Source organism: Elephantulus edwardii, unplaced genomic scaffold (genome assembly GCF_000299155.1).
Source record: "Elephantulus edwardii isolate Elephantulus edwardi_28Jun2011 unplaced genomic scaffold, EleEdw1.0 scaffold00071, whole genome shotgun sequence".
Lineage (NCBI taxonomy): Eukaryota > Metazoa > Chordata > Mammalia > Macroscelidea > Macroscelididae > Elephantulus > Elephantulus edwardii.
In genome coordinates this window covers 5,322,869-5,345,351 of record NW_006399821.1, presented here as the reverse complement: position 1 = coordinate 5,345,351, position 22,483 = coordinate 5,322,869, and the positions used below count along the sequence as shown (strand labels likewise).

Below are 22,483 nucleotides of genomic sequence, written 5' to 3'. Positions count from 1 at the left end.
ATCTCATTGTCTCCGACACAATCATCCCAATTAACCCCAGTCACCGAATCAATCCACCTCCCAGAAGGCCTTCCCCTCCTGCGCCTGGCCCCCACCCTCCCAAGCATGATGTCCTTCTCCAAGGACCGGTCCTCTCCTTACAACATGACCAAAGTATGTCAGACGAAGCCTCAGAATCATTGCCTCCAAGGAGCAGCCCGGTTTAACCCTCTCTGGGATGAATCTGTTTGTTTTCTTAGCAGTCCATGGTACCCTCAATACTCTTCTCCAATACCAAAGCTCAAAGGCATGAATTCTCCTTCTATCCTCCTTGTCATTGTCCAACTCTCTGACGCCTAACAACTTAATGGGCACAAGGTTAATTATGGTGACAAGGTTTTGAAAATGAAAAAAGATGTCTATAAAATACTCAACTCAGTGATAGATGATGTCCTATTACAGGGTAGTTGTCTGGTTGCTAACTGACAATATGACAAAACAGGGAGGGAGGGGAGTCTACAGGGAGCACTGTAGACAATCTATAGGTGGGAGTTCCCTGCCTCTTAAAAACACTATTTTATTCTGATCTCCAAGTCCTAATGAGTCAAACATAAATAATGGGTTTTATATCCAGAATGTCTTAAATCTCCAGTTTTGTCAAGAATTCCTCTGACATTCAAAGGACAGGAAGAGCACCAGCTTGGACTCTGTGGCCCATTAAGAGAAGGCTCCAGACTATCTCATCATGAAGCCTCATCAAGGACACACTCCCACCAGGATGATGACAAGTAAGTCATCTCCTCCTAGAATTTTTCATCAAATGTGTGTCCTCTGAACAAAGTAACACCCGCCTGCTTCACAAAAACATCAGCCACCATGCGAAAGCCATGCAGCGGTCACTTGTGAAGAGGCAGTTGCACCCAGAGGCCATTCCTAAGCCCCCTCTGCCGTCTCTGAGAATAGCAAGGACTGTGCCATCAGAAAGCCTATGGGAATACCACAGAAACGGTTCAGCCTACGTGATGTGTTAGAATGGTTATTTATCACCTTCCCAGACAGACACAGCTTTTCAAGATGTGGAAATTCTATCCCAGTGACTGTAATATATGTACATTCAGAACACCACAAATGCTCAAGTACCAGGCGCCCAGCCTAATCTACCTGTTGCGTCATATGCCTCTTCCATAAAAGGTGCAAGTGTGGGGCATTTATAACCTTTAATTCTGCCTTATCCTTGTAAATGTGGCTCTCGGTCAGTAGATAATTGCATAGGATGCAATTAAATTTTTACAGCGTTATTACAAAATGAAGCTCAAGTTTAGAGACTCATGTGTGAAGCAGTTGGATTCTGGAAGGTGGGTTTTCTTGTTTTAGTTGAGGGTCGAGTGTGGACTGTTTGGTTGTTTTTTTTTTATTTTGTTCACAAATGTGTGTGAGCTGATTTGATTTGCTGGATTTAGCTAACAATGAGCTGTGGGCTGCTGGATGCCTCTTGCTTAGAGTCAGTCAGGATCTGGTGGGCAGACTTTTGTATTTAAAAGTCATTTGGGGACTGACTGAGTGGTGTTAGTTGTGTATGGGACAAATATTCTTCTGAATGGTATAGCACACTGGTCTGTCAATGTGCTGTGAAGCTGAACACTCTGCCACAGGTGTGTTAAATGCCATAATGGTTACCCATGTTGGAGCTTCCAGATTAAGACAGGCTTGAAAGCAGGAGTGGTATTCACTTCCTAAATAACCTCCCTTTGGAAACTATGAACAGAGAAACAATGATAGTTATAGCACAGGGTTCAGGTCTTTTCTTCATAGAGTTGCTATGAGTCGTGCTCAACTCAAAAGCACTTAACAACATTACAAAATGAAAACTCCATGTAAGCGAAACTTTTAGTTTACAGAGGTTTCTCAATTAAAATGAATTAAAATAAAACTGCTTTTTATAACAATTCTTTCATCATTTACAGCCACTGTAAATGACCACAAAAGTTATTCACTGTTAACTAAATACACAGGTTTTCAAAGGTACTTGTGTTTTAAAAGATGCCATCAGGGAGGAAGTGAAAAGCTCCCTCTGATTTCAGATTGTAAAATGTACTTTAATTTCTGCCAGGACTGCTCCTGCTTTAGGTGGTTCTTAAGGATGATCAGGACCAGGTTTTCTGAGATGAAGGCAGTTCTGTGTGGATATCTTGGAAGCTGAACATGCCTGATTTTATCAAGGATTCACTTTCTCCATGCTCTGACTTACCTGCTCGGTCATACAGGATGTGGGATCGCTGTAGTCCCTCCTTCACGTCATTCTCTGTGATCAGAACTCGACTGGGAGAATAGCTTTGCCCACCTTTTTTACCAAACATCTTCTTTGAGTTTAACCTGGCCAGAACTGCCAGCTGCAACCCGTTCAGTCCAGTTCGGGCATCTCCATCACTGAGATAAGCCAATGTATCCACGGCTTTATCCTCTATGAGCACAGGGGGCCTGTAACACAACCAAGGATGATTAATGACATGGGCACAAACACCCTTCATCGTGTGGTACAGCTCACCTAATCACATTTCTTGTAAAGTCTCTGGCAAGCTATATTAGGTTCGAGGCCTTTGCCCCTCATTCTTAACTCATGTTGTAGATACAATGACACATTTACAAGCATGTGTGAAGAGACAATGCATGTTTTGGAAGGTCTATGTTAACATACTACCTGCTTCTAATCCTATAAAAGTTAGACAACTGCATCTTCTACTTAAATTGTTTATTAGGAAAGCAGAGAGAAAACACAGGCTTCCAGACTCTCCCTGACTCTGCAATGATACATATGCTTATAGAAATGTGTGAAGACACAGAAAGGACAACATCTCATCATAATACCAATTCTGTTTAGCTTCAGAGATTCTGTGACTTAACTCCTGTTTCAAATAAAGGCCTTCGTTTAATTATGATGCAGCAGGAGGACTGTGCAGGGCTCTGGAACAGCAGGTAAACAGGACAACACTGTATATTAAACTGAAAGGTCACCCCCTTGAAACCAATCAGAACTCAGAATCAACACTAGAACCAAGCTGTGAGAGACATCCTTACTTTCCCAATGTGAGGACTAAGCTGATGTGACAACCACATTTCTAAATGTGAATTAGCATTCTGAGTCTGAAATCAGAAAAAGTTTCCGCTTTTAGTTAAAAAAAGATCTAAAATATTTAGTAACTTGAGGGTTTTATTATTTCTTGGCTCAAATTATACTTATAAATTTATGAAGTAAAAAGAATTAAAAATGCTGATAGTAATTAATAAATCAGTCAGGACCTTCCCAAGCAGATCACAAAAACAGTTTACAGGCATTAGCTGTGCTGAAGAAGGAGGGTTCTGATTCAATGCATATTCTATTTTTAAAAGTCAACACACAATGTCTTACTTTACACTTACTCTCTATTTCCTTGGTGAGTAACCGGAATAATACTAGATTAGTATTTCACTCACTAGAAGATTTAGTTCTAACACTTTATAAATGGCTCACCTCCTTCCCTTACTTATCTAAAACTAAGACTTCCACTTGTTTACTGTGGGGCCATCCATCATCTAACCTGGTCTTCACTTCATCATCAATGGCTCTCTCATCAGACTTATGACCACTTCAAGGACCCCAGGTCATTGGCATCTTCACTGTCCCTGAGGGCACCATCTCAGCAGACACCCAATCAGATAATCAAACGAGACATGAAGGCCACACCTAAAAACAAGTTGACCGTTCCTCAAACACAGTGCTTAGCAAACTTTCTGGAAGATTATAGACTACACAAAAATAAAATGTGTAATACAAGGACTGAAGTCAGGAGGAAGCGCATGCTTGTACCAACATCTGCAGAAGAATCACACTTGGGGCTGTTAACTGCATACTATTTTTGGGTAGGAGAGGACAAAAAGAAGCAACACTGCCTTTAAAGTCTCAGTTTGTCTTGCAACTCATTAAAGCAAGTTATTTTATCCCTTGAAAAGATTCCTAGCAAAAAAAAAAAAAGGCCTGCAGGACATTTTGTAGGAAGAAAATGGTAATATTGGAACGCTAATGGAAGGAATCCTGTCAAACACTGTTTTCATAACTGACTGGGCCCAACGCACTGAGTCTCCAAGGGCAGGAGATCATTCTTCTACCATTGCTGGGTAGTAACAGACAAGTAATACACACATAGTCTCATAACCTCAAAGAGAAGTCTTTATCTTTGAAAATAATATGGAAAGTATAAAGAAGAAAACAAAATATTTCTACTGCTCAGAGGTAGTAAGAGCTGACTTTCTTTTATGTACCTACTCATCCATGCAACCATCAATTTTCCATCTTATTTTTTTATATAAATTTTGAAGAGTACTAAGTATAATTTCAATCCTGATGTTTTACTTAGTAGTGTTCTGAAAAACAAATGGGCTCTCAGACCTCTAAATACAACTTTAAGAACACTCTAATACATTAGACAAAATTAAAATTAAAAACAAAAACAAACAAACAAACAAACAAACACAAACAAACAAATGAAGAATTCAGGAGAAGTCACTTGCACTATCTTAACACTATCAAACCAGAAGCACACCTCTGTATATGGATTTGTTCTTTATGTATATTTAGAAGTAGAAAGTGTTCTTACAACTAGAGGATGTTGTTATGTGCTGTCAGGACGCCTGCTACTCACAGCAACCCTATGTACAACAAACAGCCTTAAACCCCACTCTATCCCGTGCCAATCTTACTGTTTCTGACACAACTACCCCCATTATCCCAGTCACTGAATCAATCCATCTCATTGAGGGTCTTTCTCTCTTGCACTGCCCTCTCCAAGGACTGGTCTTTCCTTGTAATATGTTCAAATTATGTCAGACAGATTCAGAATCCTGGCCTCCAAGAAGAAGTCTGGTTTCACCCTCTCTAGACAAAATCTGTTTTTCTTTTAGCAGTCCATGGTATATTCAAAACTCTTTTCCAGCATCACAGCACAAAATCATAAATTCTCCTTCTTTGTCTTTGTCCAGCTTTTTGACACATAGCAAGCAATTGCAGATTATAGCCTGGATCAGGCGTACCTTAGTTTCCAAACTGACATAGTTGCTCTTCAGTACTTTGGAGAGGTCTCTGACAGCAGAGTTTCCCAAGGCAATTCATCTTTTAATTTCCTGGCTGCTGGTACCAAGAGTGTTGATTGTGGAACCAAGCAAACTGAAGTTGTTAACAATCTCAATCTCTTCACCACTAATCATGATGCTGCCAACAGGCCCAGTGGTGAGAATCTTTGTTTTCTTGATGTTGAGCTTCAATCCATATTAAAGGCTGCAGTCCTTGACCTTCTGCAGCAAGCGCTTCAGGTCTTCCTCAGTTTCAGCAAGCAGGGTTGTGTCATCTGCATAACGGAGATGGCTGATGAGTCTTCCTCCAACCTTGATTCTACATTTCTCCTCATATAGCCCAGCCTCCAAGATAATCTGTTCTGCACATAAGCTAAAAAGGTATGGAGACAGGATGCATCCCTGATGTACATTCTGAACAATTTTTAAAAATGCAGTGCTTCCCTGCTCTGCTTGCTCTGTTCTGAGGACTGCCTCCTGGTCCACATATAGGCTTTTTATAAGCATGATCAAGCATTCTGGGATTCTCATTCTTCTCAGAGTTAGCCATAATTTGTTTTGGTCCAAACAGTCAAATGCCTTTGCATAGTCAATAAAACACAGACAAGACATTCCTCTGATACTTCCTGATTTCAGCCAAGATCTAATATCCCTAGTACCACGGCCTCTTCTAACCCAGCCTGCACATCTGGCAGCTTTCTGTTGACGTGCTGTTCCAATCATTTCAGGATAATTACAGGATAGGAGGTATTATATACTCTAATACTGTATTGCCTTCATTTCCAATCATCATCATTTAAGGTGAAGAAGCTGTTATTGGTGTTGATTGTGGAGCCAAGCAGTCCATGGTTGGTACTGATTCTTCTTCTGTCATCCTTAGTCACTGTCCAGCTCTCTGATGCACAGCAAGTAATTGCGAAGACCGTATCATGGATCAGAAGCATATTTGGCGAAGAACACAGCATGGATAAGATGCATCTTGGTCTCTAGACTAATATCATTACTTTCCAGTACTCTGGAGAAGTCGACAGAGGATTTTCCCAATGCAATTCATCTTTTGATTTCCTGACTAAGGTAGGATGTATTTTACGTAGTTGGAAAGAGTCCTCCTCCAGTTTTTAAACTCTGAACCAAAGGACCTCTTGGATTATTTACTCAGCATATAGATTAAAGAGGAATGGAGAAAAGATAATCTAAGAAGCTGAATATAAGAAGAAGAATGTGGTATTAGTATGGGAGTAGGATTCATCAAAAACCTGCATGATGCTTGCAGAAAGTGAAGACTTGAAGCACTTACTGAAGAAGAACAAAGTCTGCACCACGGATTACAACTGACTACTGATGCCAAAGAAAACAGAAACTGTTAACAATCTCAAACTCTTCTCCATCTATCACGATCCCGTCAACTGGCCCGACAGTGAGAATCTTTGCCTTCTTGAAGTTGAGCTTCCAGTCATATTGCAGACTACAGCCTTTACCCTCTGCAACAAATGTGTCAGGCCTTCCTCAGTTTCAGTAAGTAAGACTGTCATCTGCATAATGCAAACTGTAACCCTGTTGCTACATTCCTCCTCATGAAGTCCAGCCTTTTGAATGATCTGGTCTGCACAGAGATTGAAAAGGTATGGAGACAGGACACTTCCCTGACACACTCCTTTCCTGATTTTGAATCATGTAGTATTTCCTTGCTCTGTTCTAATGACTGCCTCCGCCTCCAAGAAGAGGTTTCTCAAGAGCACAATCAGGTGTTCCAGGATTACCATTATTCCCAATGTTAGCCACACACAATTTGTTGTAATCCATCCTGTCAAATGCCTTTGCATGTTGTTGTTATGTGCCGTTGAGTCGTTTGCGACTCATAGAGACCCTATGTACAACAGCCCTAAACCCTTCTCTATCCTGTGCCAATTGCATTGCCTCTGACACACCCATCGTGATTACCCCAGTCACTGAATCAATCCACCTCATAGAGGGTCTTCCCCTCCTGCGCTGTCCCTCTACTCTACCCAGCATAGTCAATGAAATATAGACATTTCTCTGATACTCTATGCTTTCAGCCAAGATTCGTATGACACTGGCAATGATGTTCTTAGTGCCACGGTCTATTCTAAATCCAGCTTGTATTTATTTCAGGTAGTTCTCTGTCAATGTACTATTTCAGTCGCTTCTGGATAATCTTCAGCAGTCAATATTACATTAGAAAAACATGCTGCCAAGGACTTTTCTGAAGTGTTAAAGAGCAGGACCCAGGTATGCCAAGACTAAAGAGTGCCTGACTCAAGTCATGGTTTTCCAAATGTTTCATATATCTCAAAGGTGGACAATGAATAAGGAAAACCCAAGAATAACTGATGACTTTGAACTGTGGTGCTGGAGAAAAGTATTGAATATCCATGGATGGCCAAAAGAACAAGCAAGCCTGTCACAGAGGAAGTGTAATCAGTGTGCTTATTATAGGTATGTATGGTGAAACTTCGTATCACTTACTTTGGGCAAGTTGTCAGGAGGGGCCAGTCTTTGGAAAAAGACATTATGCTGGGAAGAGTAGAAGGTCAGCCAAAGGCAGGAAGATCTCCAAAAAGACACACTGACATAGTGACTAAAATAAGCATGGAGAAAATTGTGATGATGGCAAAAGATAGGGAAAGACTCTGATCTGAGGTGCACAGGGTTGCTATCAATCTTAGTTATGTTGAGGGTACCTAACAATATCATAGGGAAAGGAGCCCTGGTGATGCAGGATTAAATGTATGGGTTCCTAACAGAAAAGTCAGCAGTTTGGATCCACCAGCTGCTCTAAGGGAGAAAGACAGGCAGTCTCCTGTCCAAAAGATCTGCAGCTATAGAAACCCAATGGATAGTTAGCGTCAGTCAGAACTCGCTGAATAGCAGTGGGTTTGTTTTTTTAACCAAACGATATATTTTTCACTTGTTACCCTTTTTAATCAGATTGGAATTCTCAAGGAATGGGTACACTGCTGTAACATAACCTGTCTTCCAAGAAGTGCAGCCAAAATGCTGGATATAAGTAAAGATAGCAAGATGTCTTTTCACATACTTAGGATATGCTATGAGGGGCCAGTCCCTCATGCTTGGTAGAGTCAGTGAAATAGAGGGAAACTCTCAGCAAGGTGGACAGACACAGTGGCTGTAATAGTGGGCTAAAACACAGCAGGGCCTGACTGAGAGAATGGTTTTGGACCAGGCAGGACTTTCTTCTACCATACACAGGACTGCCAGAACCCAGTACAGGCCAAGACAGTTTACTGAGGAGAAACTGCTGGGCTGTCTCTCAAGCAGAAGCCCAGCCCCCACTAAGAATTAGATAGGGATTTTATATTTTCTTACAAGGGACTTGGGGAAAGGGATGTTTACAGATGCTTCCTTCAAGACAGGGATGTAGGCTAGGGTCTCAGATAACTATTCCTGGGAAAAAAGGGGTAGTGTAGTTTCACATAGAGAAAAAGCACAGCTGCTGTTTCCTGTGATTGGATTCTCTCAGTAGCCATTCTGGAAAAGGAAGTAAAGGGCTCTGCAGTCCGAATAGAAGTAACTCAGAGGCATCCAACAACAGTTGTTGGGTTTCATCACTATCAAGCTTGGTGGGCTCAGGAAAGATTTTCTATATCTCAGTTTTCAAATCTATAGAAGGAATCAGTATCTACCTTGAAGAGCTATATGGAGGATTAAATGAGAATACACCTAAAATGCTTTACATAGAGCACGACACATGCATAATGCTCTTAATATGTGAAAGTTTACAAATCATAGTTTTTCTTTCAATTATTTAACACATTTGGTTTTAAATTAATTATAAGTGATTACTGTAACTGTCACATACTTTTTCTAATTAGTGAAATTATTTTATTAGCATATTCTCCAGCACAGCAAATATTCAAGGCAGAGGTCTAAATATTGCTGCTTCCAGTGAAAGCAAAACAAATTTACTTTCTCCTTATCACACTGTACTTTATTTACTGTCATGGTCCATTGTGGACAGAACAGTGGCCCCTAAAAAGACATGTTAAACTCCAATCTCAGTACCACATTGTTTGGGGCTCTTCCTCCAAGGTCAGGAAAGTTCTAGCACCTCAGGAAAGTACCTCAAAAGAAAATGGAAAAAATACAGTCACTGTACCAAAAGGAATTGATCAACACTGAAACATTTCAAGAAGTATAATGAACCATATCATCAAGAACCAGCGGCAATGAAGGAAGATGTTCAAACTGCATTAAAAGCATTGGGGGGAAAAAAGAAATAAAGCCCAAGAATTGATGGAGTACCAGCTGATGCACAGGTACATGCTTACAAGCCTATGCAAAGAAATTTGGAAGACATCTAAATACCTAGTCAACTGACTGGAAGAGATACCTTCTCATTTCCATCCCACAAGACAGGTGATTCAACAGAGTGTGGAAATTATTGAACAATATAATTAATATCACAAGAAAGTAAAATCCTTTTTGAAGCATTTGGCTGCTCTAGTAAAACCTTTCAGTTAGACCCTAAGCCACTACCTATTTTCTTTTCAGGAACATCTCACTGTGTGTAGAGTGTCACTTTAAAGATTACCTCCTGAAAGAGGAGTTGTTTTATGCCTTCAAGTCTGAACCAACTCATATTTGACCCTCTGGGGGCTTTCAGAGGGAGTAAATTGCACAGCAGGAGATTGTCCTTCTTTCTACTCTGGAGCAGCTGGTGGATGAGAACCATGTGCCTTTGGAATGCAGTGCAGTTTACCAGTAGACTGCCAGAGCTTCCTTAAAGAGGAGAGGTTTGCTATTCTTCCTTCCTGTTATCTGGAATACAAGTACAATGACCAGAACCCCAGCAGCCTCCTTGGGGCATACAGTCTAGAGGGTAGTGGAACAGAAAGATAAGGGCTTAGGTCTCTGAAGACACTGCATAAAGTGTGATCCATAAACAATATAGACATAAACAGCCAGTTAATCTAATTTTTTTTTTAATAAGCGACCAAGCCTAAGTCCAAATGATACAACAGAACAGAGCACTCTGATGAAACTCTCCTCTCAAGGCCGCCCTCTGGTTTGCCTCCTCCCTTCCTGGTTCCTCTACCTTCCTTAGGGTTATTTTTTCCCCCACTTAATATATTCTGACAGCCTTCAATTTATCACCTTTAGCTCCTGGCTACCACTAACTTTTCCTGAGCATCATCCAAAAGACATGGGCCATATTACCCTTTAAATATTGAAGCCTCTCAAATCTGTCTTAAACCTTTTCACTGTTCTTCAGAGATGTGTATCTAACTGCCTACTGAACTGCTCTTTGAATTGCCTTGAAATCTCATAGGTTCAACTATGACCCACTGAAGTCCCCATTATCTTCTACCCATAACCCTGTTTCTATTCTTGTTCAAAAGTACAACCATCAGCCCAGTCACCTAGGTTTGAGTTTTTGTGATCTCTCACTATCACTACCAAAGCTTCACAGATTTTACCTGGTCTCCATTTTTCATGGCAGTCTCCTCTTTCTGCTTCTCCTGACTTCATTCAAATCATGTTCTCCTGCCTCCTGAGGTCGCTCCCTCTAACCAACCCTCTCTCTCCAAAGCTGCCAATGAGTTTCCTAAAATGTAGATCAGGTTGCATCACTGTCCTGCTCAGAATCTTACCATAGGGATGGGCAAATTAGAAACTGACTATCTAAACTGGGGAAATTAAAAATATCATATCTAACATGCCAAAATGTGTCTTATCAATAGCAAAAGCTTTTATATTCTGACCTCATCAACCATTACTCTCATACCTACTTGCTCATCTAGCCATAAGCTGTAGATTGTGTTCTTTTAAATCTCTTTGTTTTACTGGTAATATATATCCATTATTTTATTAGTTTTCTATTTCATCCAGATAACCTGGCTTATGTGTCTATTAGCCCCATCTTGTCAAGATGGTGAATTTCTTTTACAAAGAGGCTGCCCAGAAAAAAGACCTAGAGATTTACATCTGAAAAATCAGGCATTAAAGACAGCAGAGAGCACAGTTCCATTCTCAAATTTGAGAGTCATGAGTTTGAAAGGACTTAATGACAAATGGGAAGAGAGGTATGCTGTTTAGTTACGTGCCATCAAGCTGAGCATGACTCATAGTGACCCTATGAACAAAAAGATCTGAACCCTGCTCTTTCCTGTGCCATCTTCATACTGCCGGACACACAACAGTCACAATGTCAATCCACCTGGTTGAGGGTCTTCCTCTCCTTTGTCGACCCTCCACCATTCCCAACATCATCTCCTTCCCCAAATAATAGCACCTCCTAGCAACATGTCCAAAGTATGTGAGGCAAAACCTCATCATTCTTGTCTCAAAGAGCACTCCAACTGCATCATCTCAAAGACACATCAGCCACAACTTTTTCTCTTGGCTGTACATGGGATGTTCACTGCTCTTCTCCAAAACCACAGCTCAAAAGCGTCAATTCTTTTTCTGTAATTCACTATCCAGCTCTCAGATGCATAGGTAGTAATTGGAAAGTCTATACGCTGAATCAGATGCACGTTAGTTGTCAAACTGGTATCACTATTCCTCAGTAATTTGGAAAGGTCCCTAACTGCAGATTTTCCCAGTGCACTGCATCTCCTTATTTCTTAACTGCTTGTACCAAGGGTGTTAATTGTGCATCCAAGCAAGGTGAAGCTGCTGACAATTTTATCTCCTCTCCATCCATCATGACACTGAGTATCAGTCTAGTGGTAAGAATCTTCATTTTCCTGACACTGAGATGCAATCCATACCAAAGGCTGCATTCCCTGATCTTCTGCAACAAGTGCTTCAAGCCCCCCTCACTTTCAGCAAGCAAGGCTGTGCCATCTGCATAACACAGGTTATTGAGGGTTCACCTTCCAATCTTGATGTCACACTCCTCCTCATGGAGTCCAGAATTTCAGATAATTTTGCTCAGCATACAGATTAAATAGGTATGGAGAGAGACTGTAACTCTGACACACTTCTTTCCTGATTCCGAAACATACTCTTCTCCCTTGCTCTGTTTACACAGCAGCCTCATGATTCAGGTATAGGTTCTGCATGAGCACGATCAAGTGCTCTGGGATTCCCATTCTTCTCAATGTCAGCCACAATTTGTCATGATCCACACAATCAAATGCACAGTCAATAAAGCACAAATAGACCTTTTTCTGGTATTCCTTACTTTCAGCCAAGATCCATCTGACGTCAGCAATAATATCCTTGGTGCCACGGCTTCTTCTAAATCCTGCTTGAACTTCTGGTAGTTCCTTATCTATGTACTGTTCCAGACGTTTTTGAATGATCTTCAGTAGTATTATGCTTGCATGTGCTATCAATGATACTGTTTGATAATTTCCACAGTTGGATCACCTTTCTTGGGAATGGGAACAAATATAGACCTCTTCCAATCTACTGGCCAGACAGCTGTCCTCCAAATTTCCTGGCATAGACTGGTGAGTGCATCCAAAGTTGCATCTGTTAATTGACTCAACTTAATTGTTATCCCATACATTCCTGGGGCCTTATTATTTTTTTTTTATTTTTTGTCAATGCTTTCAATGTAGCTTCTACTTCCTCCTTCACTACCATTGGCTCCTGTTCATATGGTACTTCCTGAAATTTTTCACTGTCAGTCAATTTCCTGTTACAGTGACTCTATGTATTCATTCCCTCCATCTTCTTTTGATGCTCTCTGGGTAATTCAATGGCTTAAATTTGTTTTCCAGTTCTTTCAGCTTGAAAAATGCAGAGTGAGTTCTTCCCTTTTTATTTTCCAATTCCAGCTCTCTGAACAATCCATTTTCTAACACTTTGCTTTATTCTTCTGACCTGCCCTTTGAAACTGTCTGTTTAGCTTTCACTTAGAAATTTTTCCTTTAAATCTGGCTTCTCGATGCTCCAGTACAATCTTTAGTGTCTCTTCTGACAACCATTTCAATTTTTTCGTTCTCCTCTGTTTTTGCAATGACCTTTTGCTTTCTTCATGGATGAGATCCTTGATATCATCCCACAACTCATCTGGTCTTCAATCACTGATATTCAATGCCTCAAAGCTCTTCTTAAGATGATCGTGAAATTCAGACTGAATTTATTCAAGATACTATCTTGGTTAGATAGACTAGACTTATTTAGGTAGACTTGGTTATAGACTTATTTTAATTTTCTTCTGTCTCAATTAAACTTGAACATGAATAATTGATCTGACCCACAATCTGTCCCTGGCCTAGTTCTGACTGCAGTTATTGGCCTTTTCCAATTATTTCTTTCACAAATGTAGTCCATTCGATTGTTATGCAGCCCATTAGGTGAAATGGATGTGTGAAGTTGTCTTTTAAACAAAATATTTACAATGAATAAATCATTGTAAATACTAAATTTAATCATTCTATTTCCAGCTTCATTTTTATCACTAAGCCCATATTTTCCAACTACTGTTCCTTCCTACTTTTGCATTCTAGTCACCAATTATCAAGGCATCCTGATTGCATGGTCAATTTCAGACTGCAAAATTTGGTAAAAATTCTCAATTTCTTCCTCTTTGACTCTAGATGCAGAAGCATATTATTTGAATAGTTTTGTTAATGGGTCTTCCTTGTATGCCTGAAGATATTATCCTATCACTCACAACACTGTATTTGAGGACAGAACTTGAAATTCACTTTTTGACTATGAATGCAACAGCATTCTTTGTCTCTTTTTCATTCCCTATTTAGTATACCATATGATTATCTGGTTCAAAGTGGCCAAAGCTGGTCCACTACATTTCACGAACGCCTAGTATGTTGATATTAATGCATTCTTTTTCATTTTTAATAATTTCCAGTTTTCCAACATTTAAACTACACACATTCCATGTTAAAATTGTTAAACAATGTTTGCTATTGATTTAACTCATTTCAACTGACTTCCAATCTGGGCTTTACCAGTACACTACTATTAACTGTCCTCTTTGTGTTCATACAGTTTTCAAAAGGGAAAGGAAGGAGATGGCCTATCCTGCTTCCTGTTGTTGTTATGTGCCATAGAGTTGCCTGTGACTCGTAGTGACCCTAAGTACAACAGCCCTAAACCCTGCTGTATCCTTTTCCAATCTCACTGTCTCCGATACACCTACCCCCACTACCCTAGTCACTGAATCAATTCACCTCATAGAGGATCTTCCTTTCCTGTGCTGTCCCTCCACCCTCCCAAGCATGGCGTCCTTCTCCAAAGACTGGTCCCTCCTTGCAACATGTGCAAAGTATGTCACACAAAGCTTCAGAATCTTTGCCTTCAAGGAGAAGTCTGGTTTAACCCTCACCAGGATGAACCTTCAATACTCTTCTCCAACAGCACAGCTCACAGGCATGGTCTTTCTATCCTCTCTAGTCACTGTCCAACTCTCTGACACATAGCAAGTGATTACAAAGTCTGTCTTAATCAGGGAACTCCACCAAAACTTGTCCATAATGGGAAACCCTATTGGCATTTGACACACTAGTAGTACAGATTTCAGTATATAAAGAACACTGCATCTGATCTCCTTTACAATCAGCTGTGGGTGGGAGCTGATTGACTGTCTTTGGTTTAGTTTACAATCAGCTGTGGGTGGGAAGCCTCTTGCATAGGCAAACAGGATCTAGTGGGTGGACCTTTGAATTTAAAAGTTGGCTAGGTTCTGCCTGATGTTGAGCCTTTAGCTCGGTGCAGGTTGGATCCTGGAGGGTGTTTTTTATTTACCTGAAAGCTGGCAGGTAAGCTGTTAGGTATTACTGATTGTGTTAGTAATTAGGTCTAAGCTGACTGTCTCTGATTTTATTTACAATCAGCTGTGCGTGAGAAGCCTTTTGTGTAGGTAAACAGGATGTGGTGGGCGGCCTTTTGTATTTAAAATTCAGTATGGTGTCTCTCTGGAGACTAAGGTGTGCCTGATACAGGCCATGGTCTTTGCAATCACTTGCTACGTGTCAGAGAGCTGGACAATGCCGAGGGAGGCCAGAAGGAGAATTGATGCCTTCTAGCTATGGTGTTGGAGAAGAGTACTGAATACATCATGGACTGCTAAGAAAACAAACAGGTTCATCCTGGAGAGGGTTAATCCAGGTTGCTCCTTGGAGACAAGGATTCTGAAGCTTTGTGTGACATACTTTGGGACCAGTCCTTAGAGAAGGATGTCATGCTTGGGAGGGTGGAGGGACAGCACAGGAGAGGAAGACCCTCTATGATGTGGACTGATTCAGTAATTGGTGTAGGTGTGTCAGAGACAAGTAGATTGGCACAGAAGAGTAGAGTTTAGGGCTGTGGCACCCAGGGTTGCTATGAGTCGCAGGTTACTTGACAGTACTTAACAACAACATGGTTCTGTATGAGAGTGAGCCTTTAGCTTGGTGCAGTTGGATCCCTGAGGTAAGTGCTTTTTTGATATGCTAAGTAAGGATGTGAAATATCCAACTTCTTATCTGTCTCTATAGAATCTTACCACTGGGCCAAATGGCAGTACCATGATAGACGATGAAGAGATTGTGATTTTTAACAGTTTCAGCTTGCTTGGCTCCATAACCAACACTCTTGGGACCAGGAGCCAGGAAATCAGAAGATAAACTGCATTGGAAAATCTGTTGTCAGGGACCTCTCCAGAATACTAAAGAACAATAATGTCAGTCTAGAGACAAATGTCTGCCTGGTCTAGGTCATGGTCTTCACAATCACTTGCTATGCATCGGAGAGCTGGACAATAACTAAGGATGATAGATAAAGAATTGATGCCTTTGAATTGTGGTGCTGGAGAAGAGCACTGAATATACCACAGACTGCTAAGAGAACTTTAGTGTTCATAGGGTTTTCAAAGACCTGTTATTAAAGAATTAAGATGGCCAATCCTGCTTCCTAGTCTTGTCTTAATCAGGGAGCTCCACAGAAACCTGTCCACCATAGGTAAACCTTATGGCATTTGACACACCAGTGGCATAACTTTCAGTATCAGAGCAACTCCAACTTAGTAAAAATAAAAAATCAACAGACAAGTGCTGTACTACTTAGAACAATGTCCTCCTCCAAAACAGTTAACACTGGCCTAAGGGCCTATCCCAAGGACTCCATTGACTTAAATACAAAGGCCTATCCACCAGGTCCTGAGGCAAGAATGAAGAGGCTTTGCCTCACATACTTTTGTCATGTTGCTAGAAGGGGCTATTCCTTGGAGGACATGATACTCATAAGGGTGGAGAGTCAGTGAAGGAGAGGAAGACTAACCAGGTGGACTGACGTGGTGACTGCTGCAATGGGCTTTAGTGTGTTAGGAATTATTAGGATGGTACAAGATAGAAGAGAGTTCAGATCTTTTGTTCATGGGGTTGCTATGAGTTGTACTTGATTCAATGGCACCTACCAATAACAGCTAAGCAAACAAATAGGTTGGTTCCAGAGAGGATAAAACCAGGCTGCTTCTAGGAGGCAAGGATTTTAAAGGTTTGTCTGACATACTTTGGGCATGTGGCAAAGAGGGACTAGTCCTAGAAGAATGACATCATTCTTGGAAAGGTGGAGGGACACTGTAGGAGAGGAAGACAACAGATGAGATGGACTGACTCAGTGATTGGGGATATTGGGGTAGGTGTGTCAGGTTGGCTCAAGATAGAGCAGGGTTCAGAGCTAGAGCTGTTGTATGTGGGTCACTATGAGTCAGAAGCAACTCAAAGACACATAACAACATACCCTACTGGTCCCAGCGTGTAACTCTAGAAAAACCTATCTCGTTACCATTCTCATACTGTAAGATTCTGTCTGTAAAGGCTCAGAGATAAGCCCTTTTTGAAGCCTCAGCAAAGATCTATCATTCAATTTCTATTAATAATAAATATAGGAGAATAAACAATCCTGAACAATTTAATTTCACATTAGAAATGTTGTTGTTGTGTACTGGAGAGTCAGAACTCACTCACAACTGACCCTCCAAGGGGTTTCCAGAGGCAATTAATTGCACAGGACATTGCCCACCCTCCCGCAGAACAGCTGATGGCCTCGAAAACCACGTGCCTTCAGGTCTGCAGCACAGCTTCTTGCCACCAGGCCACCATACCTCCCTAAACTAGATATAAAGTGTGTATGAATTTATAAATCCTCAGATATAATCAGGAATGTTGTGTCTTGGTTACCAAGTTTAGTTCTCTTACTCATCTCTTCTCAAGCAGACATGAGTACTCTAGAATTTCTTTATAAAACTTTTACCATTTATCAAGGGTACCACAATTAAGAAATAAGGATAAAAAACAGATTTGAACTTTCTCAGAAAGCAAATAAACAGTTATCTGGGGTTTAAAGCCCTTTAAGTGTCATAAGTATAAAAATAATTTTCAAGACAACACATATACTTGATACTAGTAAAGAGAAATTCCAAAGTGGTATTTTACCTAAAACAACTGAGAGATTAAAATTTAATTTAGGGAACTTTGGTGGTCTACAATAAATTTTACCTGACTGAAATATAATACAATCTAGTCTAATTTAGGAAACTCTGGTGGTATAGTTTGTAGAGGACTGTGCAGCTAAACACCACATCTCTCTGGTGGTTTGAATCCATCAGCTGCTCTGAGGGAGATAGATGAGCAATCACTTATGTAATTTACAGCTTCCAAAAACCTTTGGAGGGGGAACAAAGATTGTTTTGGTTGGTTTTTTTTTTTACTTAATTTATCTGTGGCAGGTAGAGTGGCAGGCATTTCTAAAATGAAATCACATAAAATGTAAGACTTCTGCTATGGCATCTCAACTTCTTGTTAGAATTGTGGCTAAGGTCAAAGTCCAAATTAATCTGCTTTTTGACATTCTGGTAGCATGAGTGGGATTTCAAGGCACTGTGCCTCTTGTGACCTCTTAGGGACCTCCACGGAGTTGTGTAACTGGGGTACCATTTTCTTTCTGTTGGAATTCCACTTCCTTTGCTTTAGGATTTATTAATAATTTCTTTGTATTTTTAGCTTTACTTTCAATTCACTCTTGCATATCCAGCTGGGTTTTTCAAGTCTGCAGTTTTTTTGACACGGAAGTCTCAGAACTTGAATTTCCGGTTTGTAGATGTGAAAGTGGAGGCAAAAAGCTGAGTTTCTAAGCCAGCACCTGAATCTTTAGACGCAGGATCTATCTTCTTCAAGGGCACAAAAATTATTGCTTCTTTTTAACTTTTGTTTTTCTAGCTGAAAGCAGTCAGAAAAGTAGAGCTTCATCTTCAAGCTTTAAGAAAGAAGGAAAATTTAACTTTTTATTTTATAGGTTGTTGTTGTTAAGTGCCGTCAAGACGACCCTATGAACGAAAGTCGTTCACACTTGCATGTGTGACTTTCATCCTTTCTCCAGGTTCATTGGGTTTCCGGGGACAAGCCATTTATGGAAGTGGATGCCACCAAACACTATCCACCATGTGTAACAATTATCGCATTTGACACATCAGTGTCACAGTGTTCAGCTTCACAGTGACCACAAGTTACCTCTGTATGGCAAGTGGACACACTAGGGCTATACAACCTAGAAGAATGTTTGACCAACAACAATTTAAAACAGGACATAGGGCTGCAGATTAGAGTCACCCACCTTTGGCTTAGTAGCATCGCTTTTGGTCCACGAGGCCAACTGGTCTGTCTCTGTACTGTTAAGTGTCGTCGAGTCGTAGGCAACTCATAGCGACCCTATGAACGAAAGTCCTTGACACTTGCATGCGTGACTTTCATCCTTTCTCCAGGTTCATAGGGTTTCAAGAGGCAAACTATTTATGGAAGTGGATGCCACTTCTGCTTCCACAGTTTTACTTTTTTCTTCTTTTGTAACATGCTTTTTCAGTCTCTAGAGCAGTGCTCTCCTTAATCCAACTTCAACTTAACAAGGTGCACTGACTGCATGTGCTAGGCCAGGAGAGGAACTCTGAAGTCCTACTTCATAGGGAGTCCCACTTCTAACACAAAAGCCATGCATCTCTGAGCAGAGGGAGAAAGATGAGCAATGTGCTCCAAAGAGTTCAGTCTCAAAAACCTGTTGGCTGGAGGGTCGGCTGAGGTGTTTCCTACTTAATGGAAATAAGTGGCAGTACAGATAGACCAGTAAACATTTTATAGGCTCAAGGTATTCTTTTGAGGTATTACAAAACCATCAAGGTTTTCTTGCCTCATCTGGAACTAAAAAGAATTGTTGTTCTGTGCCTTCGAGTTGCTTGCGACTCATAGCGACCCTGTGTACAACAGCCCTAAACCCTGCTCTATCCTGTGCCAATCGCACTGCCTCTGACACAACCATCCCGATTTCCCCAGTCAATCCTGATTCCACATTTCTCCTCATAGAGCCCAGCTTCCTAGATAATCTCTTCTGCATATAGATGGAAAAGGTATGGAGAGTATGAAGATAGGACTCATCCGTGGAATACCTCCTTCTCAATTTTAAACCATGCATGTTTCCCTGCTCTGTTCTGACAACTGCCTCCTGGTCCAAGTATAGGTTTCGCATAAACATAAGCAAGTGTTCTGGGATTCATATTCCTCTCAGTTAGCCAAAGTTTGTGGTCCACAGAGTCAAATTCCTTTGCCTAGTCAATAAAACATAGAAAGACACTCCTCTGGTCCTCTGCTTTCAGCCAAGATCCATCTAACATCAGCTATAAAATCCCTTACACCACGGCCTCTTCTAAACCTACTCTGTACTTCTGGCAGTTCTCTGTTGATGTGCTGTTCCAGTTGTTTTTGGATAATCATCAGCAGAATCTTGCTTGCATGTGATATTGATGTTGTTTGATAATTTCTGCACTTTGTCAGGTCACCTTTCTTTGGAATGAGAATAAATACAGATCTTTTCCAGTCAGTTGGCCAGGTGGCTGTCCTCCAGTATTTTTGGCACAACTTGGTGAGTTCATCTAGGGTAACATCTGTTTGCTGAACTATATCAATTGGTATACAGTCAATTCCTGGGACCTTGTTTTTTGCTAATTCTTTCAAAACAGCTTGAACTTCTTCCTTCACCACCATATCTTGCTCATGCGTTGTCTCATGAGATTCTTCTGTGTCCACCAATTCCTTTTGGTATAGGGACTCTGTATACTCTTATCATCTTCTTTTAATACTTCCTGGATCATTTATTATTCTGTCCAAGGCATACAACTTGAGACTTGAATTTGGTTTTCAGTTTCTTGAGCTTAAGAAATGCTGAGCTGAGTTCGGGCCCCTTGATGAAACTATTTCATTGTGACTACAGTGTGGAACAAATGGAAAAGAAGAGGCCCTAGGCCACAAGAAGTCAAACCCAGAGCAGAAATTCAAGGGATAGAACTTTTCCTCAGAACTGTCTGAGACAGAAAGCCTTCCCTAATATTAGGACCTGGTATTTGGACTTACAGACTTTTAAACTCAAGAGACACTGGCCACAGCACAAGTAACTGGCAGCAGCTTGAGGTGTATGGAATCAGGGAAGTCCATAAAGATTGTGAACACAGGAAGAAGTGTAGACTCCTGAGTTTAAAGCTGATACCCATTTGAAGTTCTTGTCAGATGTTACTGAGTTGAGTGTGACTCAAAATGAGCCTATGAACAAAAGATTTGAACCCTGCCTTATCCTGGGCCATTCTCATAATCTTTGACACATTTAAGTCCATTGCTGCCACCCCTGTGTCAATCCAACTGGTTGAAGGTTTTCCTCTCCTTTGCCATCCCTCCACTTTTCCAAGCATGACACCATTCTCCAAGGAATAACCTTTCCTTACATGTCCAAAGTATATGAGATGAAACTTTACCTTTGCCTCAAAGGAGCACTCTGGCTATACATTCTCCAAGACTGATCTGTTTGTTCTTTTGACAGTCCATAGGGATGGGCAAATTAGAAATTGGCTATCTAAAATGAGAAGATTAAGGTAGGAGGTTGCTAGCTTACATACTTTGATGAATATAGTTTTTGTATATTTTAAGGGAAAAGTTAATTCTTATAATATGAAAAGCTAATTGACTAGAAAAATCAGGAGGTGGCCTGTAGTGTTAACCATTTATTGCTCAAACTGGCCGCCCCAAGTATATGCAAATAGGGCATGTTAGCCTATTGGCAAGGGAATGGCTAGTCTTGCCATTAAACTGAGTGGATACAGCAGCAGAATTGGAGAACCTCACCATCAGAGTGAATGCAGTATACACTTCAGGGCCAGCCAACCAAACCAGGGCTTATGCAAGTGCTACACCACAGGGAACCAGATCTAGTCTTTGCATAAGTTTGCTGGAGGATTAAAGGAGAGAGCCATAACTGGCAGAACTGAGAGCTTTTGTCCTAAAGGATTATATTCTGCTAATAACCTGAATTACACAGCCTTTTCACTTCCCTAATATGATTCTGTATGATCAATCTGTGAGCTAGATTTTGAACCCAGTAAAGCAGTAGGATTTGTGTTGAGATGAGTAGTAGGAAGAGGTAGGGGAATATGGAAGACATGGGAATTAGTTTTGTGCTGTTGACATCATTGATGGAGATAACTGTCCTTTACAGAATTGATAAAGGTCAGATATGACTGCCCCTGTGTCCCTTGCTGTTTTTACACTGTTATCAAACAGGCAACTTCCTCTACCTTCTCAGTTCCCATGGGTACCTTAGAATGTTTTCATGGCTAATCCAAACTCTTTGGTTCAACCACAAAAGAAGGGGATTAAAGTTCATACAACAATGTTGGTGAGTATAAAGGGAACTAAACAAGTCTTTCCCTCTCCCTTGGCACTAGACTAATGAAAAACTGTACAGAAGGTCATAATGTTACTCATGTCCCATTATCTTCCTCTACCCTTACACATTTACAAAAGCTCTTGCCCTGCAATACTCTGATAAGAGAAACTGTCAAGGTTATTTATAAGTTTTCAGGCAAGGGTTACTTGTGGCAATGGTTCTTGGCTAGTTCAAAGTTGACAAGGATTTAATTTCTTTGGATCCACAATCAATATCCGTGGAAGCAATAGTCAAGAGATCACATTACATAATGCATTAGTCAAATGTACAAAGTATTAAAGAGCAAGGATGTTACCCTGAGGACCAAAGTAACCTGGTCTAAGACACGGTATTGTCAACTGCCTCATATGTAGGTGAAAGCTGGACAATGAATAAGGAATATCAAAGGAGTAAATATTAAGGAAGCTCTGGTGGTCTAGTGGGTAGGAAGCGGCACTGTCTATTCAAAGGCAGGTGGTTTGAATCCACCAGTTGCTCCTTCCAAGGGAAGGTAGAAGCAGAGGGGTGAGAATGAGCTGGGAGAAAATTAATCATGACTTCACACATTTGATGGAAGGACTAGGGAAATGGGGAGGAACTTGTGTGAGAAACAATGTATTCTAGTTTTGTAAATAAACTAGTTATTTTTTTTTTAAAAAAAAAGAGAGATGGCCAATCATGGTTGCTTCAGGAGTGCCTCACACAGACTGAAGGCTCACAT

At 40.7% G+C, this 22,483-nt stretch overlaps 1 protein-coding gene across 2 annotated transcripts in view; it reads right to left on the bottom strand.

Moving 5' to 3' along the window:
* Positions 1-22,483, bottom strand: part of WRNIP1 (Werner helicase interacting protein 1) — a 37,921-nt gene that overhangs the window by 4,240 nt on the left and 11,198 nt on the right. For both annotated transcript variants that reach the window (XM_006888705.1, XM_006888706.1), the window contains exon 4: positions 2,228-2,457. In XM_006888705.1, coding sequence (XP_006888767.1) covers positions 2,228-2,457 — 230 coding nt within the window. The remainder of the gene's footprint in view (positions 1-2,227; positions 2,458-22,483) is intronic.